The sequence below is a fragment of the Galeopterus variegatus genome, unplaced genomic scaffold, assembly GCF_000696425.1.
Source record: "Galeopterus variegatus unplaced genomic scaffold, G_variegatus-3.0.2 Scaffold3885, whole genome shotgun sequence".
Classification (NCBI taxonomy): domain Eukaryota; kingdom Metazoa; phylum Chordata; class Mammalia; order Dermoptera; family Cynocephalidae; genus Galeopterus; species Galeopterus variegatus.
In genome coordinates this window covers 21,576-28,797 of record NW_007729996.1, presented here as the reverse complement: position 1 = coordinate 28,797, position 7,222 = coordinate 21,576, and the positions used below count along the sequence as shown (strand labels likewise).

The 7,222-nt window shown below is 45.5% G+C and overlaps 1 protein-coding gene across 2 annotated transcripts in view; it reads left to right on the top strand.

The window, feature by feature from the left end:
- The window catches only part of LOC103601794 (zinc finger protein 175-like), a 30,234-nt gene extending 23,315 nt beyond the window's left edge, over positions 1-6,919 (top strand). The window contains exon 6 of one of the 2 annotated variants that reach the window (XM_008586216.1): positions 6,486-6,919. In XM_008586216.1, coding sequence (XP_008584438.1) covers positions 6,486-6,602 — 117 coding nt within the window. In that variant the 3' untranslated portion in view covers positions 6,603-6,919. The remainder of the gene's footprint in view (positions 1-6,485) is intronic. The other variant, XM_008586217.1, reaches the window with a different exon arrangement.
- The last annotated feature ends 303 nt before the right edge of the window (positions 6,920-7,222 follow it).

The following is a 7,222-nucleotide window of genomic DNA, read 5'->3' as shown; positions in this document are numbered from 1 at the left end:
TTCAGAGACTGGGAAGTCCAAAGTCCAAGGAACCCATCTGGTGAGATGACTCTACAGCAATTCAGGGTGTTACATGGGAAGAACGGTAGAGCAGAAAGAGAGTCTAACCTCCTCACATACTGTCCTTTTAAAGCCCTCAGAACCTCACCTCCTTTCAGAGACTGGGAAGTCCAAAGTCCAAGGAACCCATCTGGTGAGATGACTCTACAGCAATGCAGGGTGTTACATGGGAAGAACGGTAGAGCAGAAAGAGAGTCTAACCTCCTCACATACTGTCCTTTTAAAGCCCTCAGAACCTCACCTCCTCAAGACCCCCACCTTTCAATTTTCATAATAGGATTTCCCACCCTCAACAGTTACAGTGGGGGTTAAGCTTCTAATACATGAACTTTGGGGGACACAATTTAATCCAAGGCACCACCACAACCACTATCTTAAAAATCATCATCGTCATCAACACCATCAACACCATCATGAACAGCAGCAACAGCATCACCGTCATTATCAGAATCATCATCTTTACCATGGCCATCACCACCATCACTTATTGAGTACCTACTACATGCTAAGCAGCGCCTAAACTGCTTTACATTCATTAACTCAATGAATCCTTCCCACAACCCAGTGATGGAGGTGCTATTATCATCCTTATTATGAATGAGAAAACTGTGGAACAGAGGATAAATCCCCAAGTTCATACATGGTTATACTGACAGTGTATTGTATTGAATGAATGGATGAATGATTCCACATTCAGAAAATACACTAGTAACAGGCAAGGCTGAGACTCAACCAACTATCTAACTGACCCCAAACCCAGTGCTTTAATGTACCCCTTATGTTTTATTGCCCAACATGGCCAGCCTTGGTCTCAAAAAGCTCCAGACTCAGTGGGACTGAGCCTTTGCCTCAGATAGCCATTCAAGCTGATCCCAGACTCAGCAAGTCCAGACCAAACTTGTAGCCCTTGGCTCCAAATTCCTTCAAGTTCTTTTTGAGTCACAAAGTCAGCCCCCCAGATACTCTCTGACCCAGACACTCTCACCTCAAAGAGTGCCAACTCTAGTCCTGACTCTCTAAGGCCATTGTCAGACCCCTCTGCCCTCTTGCACCAGCCTCTCCCCATTCCTGCCTCACCTGGTTCACCACATAGATGGCATAGTGTAGTTGCTGGCGCTGCAGGAAGGGGTGCAGATGGAAAAGCAGGTGCTGCAGGTGCTCAGCTTGCCCATAGTAGGGCACCACCACCGCTGTGTGGTGCTGTGTCCAACAGTCAGGTGGCTGGTATTGGCCTCCCAGCTCCACCAGTGGGTTCTTCTCCACCACTTTCTCCATCGTCAGGTTCTCTGGGATCATCACCTTCAAGGGACCCTCTGAGAGAGGCAGAAGCCAGAATGGTCAGGGACCTACCACAGCAACCCCATAATTCAGTTGCACTGGGTTGAATAGTGTCCCCTCAAAATTCATGTCCATACAGAACTTCAGAATGTGGTCTTATTGGAAATAGAGTTTTTGCATATGTAATTAGTTAAAGATTATTGGTTATACTGGATTAGAGTAGGCCCTAAGTCCAATGAATTGTGTCCTTATAAGAAGGTCATGTGAAGACCCAGAGAGGAGAAGACTGCAGTGGCAGAGATTAGAGTGATGTGCCTAGAAGCCAAGGAATTCCAAGGATTGCCAGCAACCACCAGACACTAGGAAAGAGGCCTAAGATGCTTCCTCCCTCAGAGACTCAAGCAGAAACCAACCCTTGCCAACACCTTGATTTCAGAATTCTGGCCTCCAGAACTGTGAGAGAATACACTTCTGTTGTTTTAAGACCCCCAGTTTGTGGTACTTTGTTACAGAAACCTTAGGACACTAATAGTCATATGCCAGTACAGAGAACTCTGGGCCATCCATGTCGACTTATGAATGCCCTGCCCTCATGTTTTTTTCCTCTGCCTCTCAATACCTCTTTTTCTGATTCTCACCTAATTTCCCCCCTGATTATATACAATCCTTTTGGCCTCTTCCCAGGTCCCATGTTTCTTATTCTTCTATCAGAAAGTTCATCACTTCTTGTTGCTTTTCTTCCTAGGACCCCAAGGGTCCTAAACCTGCCTCCCAGATGTCTCCTCCTGGATAGTTCTCAGACCACCCTCCTTCTCAGGATAGTCTCTTATTTTCTCCTCTCATAGAGAACTCCCAGCCATGTCTGTCTACTCCCTTTCTGTGCCAGGTCATATTTTTTTCTAAAGATGGCTACAACAATATCTCTTATCTAGCATGCCCTTACAGTGTGAGTTTGATACTCCTCCTATAGGTAAGTCAGTCTATGTCCCCAACACCTTAAAATTTGCTGGGCTTTGTGAATTGTTTTAATAAATGGAATATGGTGGAAGCAATGCTATGTGGTTGTTGAGGCTAGATCATAAAAAGCCATGTGGCTTCCGCTGTTTACGTGAATACTTGCTCTGGAAGCCTTTGGCTGCCATATAAGCAGTCTATTAATTCTGAGGCCACCATGCTGTGAGGAAGCCCAAAGTAGCCCATACGGAGAGACCCTCAGATGACATAAAGAGAGTGAGATGACCAGTCAGCTCCTAGTTGCTTCAGCTCCCTGCTTTTCCAGCTCCAGCCACATCACTGTAATTGCATGAAAAACCTGGACCACAACCATCTAGCTGAGCACTTCCCAAATTTCCTGACCCACACATAAACTTTGAGAGTTAGTGATTGTTTCAAGACACTGCATTTGGGGGTGATGTATTCTGATGTGGCAGTAGATACCCAGAACTCTCTCCATCACCCCAGCCACCAATTCCACTGCCTTCTACTTCCAGGTTCTGCTCCTCTCCTCAGGGATTCTTGTCAGCTCCCCAGAGCCTAAGGTGTGGTTGGGGATGTAGAAAACCCACCCCCAAGCTTACTGATATAGGGTGAGATGATGGGACAGTTGGGCAGATCCTCCTCACTGGTGTCCACAGGGTGGATCTGACTGAGGTTGGAGTAGACATCCTGGTAAGGGATTTCTGGAGAGGAGACCTGGACCAAAAAGGACAGCTCTTCTGTGCCCTCTGGCTTGTCTTGTCTTAGGAAGTGCAGGAAGGAGGTAAAGTCACTGTGGTGGTGCTTTTGGTAGAGGAATGCTCCCACAAGCAGGAGTTGTACCCCCAGAAATAATAACAGAAGCTCCATCTGCGGTTCCATTGTGAGAAAGAAAGCAGATGGTCTGCTCTTCTGTGCCCTCTGGCTTGTCTTGTCTTAGGAAGTGCAGGAAGGAGGTAAAGTCACTGCGGTGGTGCTTTTGGTAGAGGAATGCTCCCACAAGCAGGAGTTGTACCCCCAGAAATAATAACAGAAGCTCCATCTGCGGTTCCATTCTGAGAAAGAAAGCAGATGGTCATTCTTCCCATTCTGCAAGCCCCTCATTTTTGCCCACAGCCCCATGTGGCTCAGTCTCAGTCTCCCATGCCCAGCCTTTCCTGATTGGCTTTGCAGGTGCCACAGAGTGGAGACTACAGTGAGAGATCGGCCCAAGGCTGCTCAGTGCCACACCACCTGTGTAAAGAAGGTTACTGCCTTGTGCATGTGTCCAGCCTTATCTTTTCCAACATGGGTTCCTCCAAAACATCTGGTCACACTGAATACCAGTTGGGCTGCTCCCCTGGGCAAACAACTCAAAATCTCTAAGCTTCGGTGTCCTTGTCTGCAAAGTGTTGCTTATTGCTGGATTAGCTTCATTGGGTTGTCGTGTAGGACATGCAATGTGCATAGGTTAGGGTGGGACACGGACTCTGTTATTCCAGGGCTGGATTGGGTTCTTTCTCATCTCCAGCACACTGTAAGTAAGGATCTTAACCACTTCTGCTCATACTGGGTGCTCTCTCCCCGCTCCCCCCCTGCCAAGCACCAAGTAGCCCCTCGAGGCTTCCACAGCCTCTGTGTCTCCCTCTGCCACAGTCTAATTATCCTAAACCTTGACTGTCCATGTCAATACTCCCCATTCAGACTAGGAGCTTGCTGAGGGCAGGGTTTGGGATTGATTCATCTTTGGGACCCCAGGATTTCTGAGTACAGGAAGCCCTGGGAAATGAATGATAAATAAGTGAGTAAATGAATAAATGAATGAATGAATGCAGATAGATGCTATTCTTTACCCGAAAAACTCCTGCTCATCCTTCAAGAGTCATCACGAGTGCTCCTTGCCTAGAGAGTCTTCCTCAAGTTTTTCTCCATCTGCACTCTGTCTTGGCTCTCCTGGTTCTTACTATCTTTGTCACAGCTCTGGTCATCAGAACTGGAATGATCTGTGTCCAGGTCTCACTCCTTCACTAGCCTGGCAGCCCACAGGTCAAGCCTCAGGTATGATTCATCTCTGGGTCCCCAGCATAACCTGGCACAAGGGCTGAGCATTCATTCATTCATCTATATTTACTAAGTACCCAATTTGTGCTAGGTATTATTGTAGGAACCAAGGATTCAGCCACAAAGAAAATCAACAGAAATTTCTGCCTCCATGAAACCTACATTCTGGTGGGGACGATGTTCAAGAAAATATATCATTTCAGTGAGTGATAAAAATCTATACATAAAAAGGGTAATGGAGTAGAGAGGAAAGGAATAGCAGGAGGCTATTTCTGCTAGGTTGGTTGGAAAGGTAACATTTAAACTGAGACCTGGAGCATGAGAATGACGTAACCATGGGAAGTATTTCTGGCAGAGGGACCAGCATGTGTAAACACCCTGAGATGAGAGGCAGGAGAACGTCGGAAAGAGTGGTAGGAAAAGAAGTCAAGAGTGGCACCCAGGGCTAGATCATGAAGAGTGTTCTGGGTCAGGGTGGTGGGGAAGTGATGTGATCTGACTCATATATTTAACAAGTTGCTCTAGAGTAGTAACTCCTCAGCCAGAGGAGATCCCCACCCCCCACCCCCAGGGAGCATCTGACAGTGTCTAGAGAAGGTTTTAATTCTCATGATCTGGGGCAGGGGTGCTGCTGGCATCTGGTAGGTAGAAGCCAGGGATGTTGCTGAACATACTACAGTGCACAAGACAGCTGCCACCCCCACCCCGCCGAAGAATGTCAATAGTGCTAAGGATGAGAGATTCTGATTTAGAGGCAATGCGATGTGTTCTTCACCAGTGGAGAGGAAGAACGTCTCTGTTTCTGTCTCCCACTCAGTCTCCCTCTCTTCTCCCCCTTCCATTTACCCCTCCTCTGTTGTCTTCTCCTTATTTTTTCTTCTCCTCTTCTTCCTCTTTCCTTCCTCTTCTCCTGCTCCTCCTCTTTCTCTTTCCCTTTCTCCTCCCTCCTTTCTCTCTCCCTCCCTCCCTCTCCACTCTTTCCCACTCAGTCTCCCTCTCTTCTCCCCCTTCCATTTACCCCTCCTCTGTTGTCTTCTCCTTTTTTTTCCTTCTCCTCTTCTTCCTCTTTCCTTCCTCTTCTCCTGCTCCTCCTCTTTCTCTTTCCCTTTCTCCTCCCTCCTTTCTCTCTCCCTCCCTCTCCACTCCTCTCTCTTCCCAAAGAAACTTCTTGGCTCCCTAAGAAGTATCAGAGAGAGTTCAGAATTACTGCTGTTCCAAAGATTGACTGAGGACAGACTGATCCCAAGGCTTCCCTCTGACTGTAGAGTGAAGAACAAATCCTAGGATATTCTCATGTGTTTCAAGAACTCCCAGCTGATGCATGATGAAACCTGTTTGAATTCAGGGTTGGAGAAAAGGGTGCTTATGAGTATTTATGATGGAAACTGACAATCTTAGGGGAATCCCAAGGTTTGTACCAGTAGACACGTTTGAGCTGGAAGCAAATGGGTCCCATGAAAAGATCAGAACTTTTGTTGCACCATGCTGGTCCCAATTATTCTGGAGCCAAAGCTGAAGGATATGAATAGATGAATGGGCTTGTTGAAAGGCACTGAAAAATTATATACAGGTCAGTGTCCTTGTCACTAAATCAGAATATATTTTTAGATGAACTAGAAAATTATCTCACTACAGAGGCAGGCTCAGGGATCAAATCTGAAATGTGGGGCAGGGATTGAAAATCCTTAAATTTTGGAGTATGGAAAAACCAAGAATCCAATTTCAGTAGCAAATTCCTTGTGGGTCAAGCATTAAGAAGAACTATATACTAGTACTATTTCTCCCAGCTTTTCAGCTAGAAAGGCAGCTTACAAAAAGTACTGTTTCATAGGATAACATCTAGGCTTTTGAGTGACATTCTTAGATTGAGACACCACTCCTTTAAGCAAAATGAGAAAAAACTAGACCACATTGATAAGGTGGAAATGAACATCATTCACACAGAACAGACCATCAAGTGTCAAGAATATCTCAGGAACTCTAGCTAGATTTGATGCTGTCCTTTGGGGACCCAGACCAATCTTTGAAATATTCTGGAAAAGTTGACCCAGCAGCAATTTATGGACATGTTTGCTGGGCTTAAAATAGTGGGGCTCATAATAATCCCTATTTCCAATCTGTGAATGCTGCAGGTGTGGAACATGCCTGAGCCATCATGGCATGTTGGCTGGTGTTCAGCCACTCTAAGCAGGAGGTGTCAACAAAGCCTCGATGATGACTCCATTTCCTCTTTCCAGAAGCACCAGTGAGCTTGGAGGAGCAACTTGTCTTGGATGGTATGTGTGGCCTCGGAGCATACTTCCCACAGGAGTCAGATGTACCTAGGGGTTTCTGTGAACCAGTGCAAGTATGTTGTTTACACGTCATCCACTGTGAGGACGTTCAGACTCACATTTCCAGACTTCCTCCTCCTGGTTCTGGGACAGGAAAGACTGCTGCTATTCAAGGTGTGGTTTGTCTCCCAGAGAGCCCAGTAAAGATGATCCTTCTGACTCCACAGAAAACATGAGAGACGCATTTTAGAGTCTGAGAGTTTAATTGACTTTAATAAATGATTGTTTTCTTATTCCTAGTTTTGTCATTCTTATCACAATTATAGGGATTGACTTAAGATACAGTGCTACTGTATTTGTGGCTGTTGATGAAAATTTAATTTTGAACAACGATTTAAAAAAGAATTTGGTGAGTATAATCATGCAATGTGGAAAGATGAACCAAATATGATGAAATTAATTGCATTTTTTAAACTTTGTTTCCCAAAGTTACATAAGATTTCAAGAAAAAAAAGTATCTTAAACTAGCAACAATTCTCACACGTTACATGGTTCAAATAGTAGAGTGTATGTTTACATTTTCCAAGTGACATGAG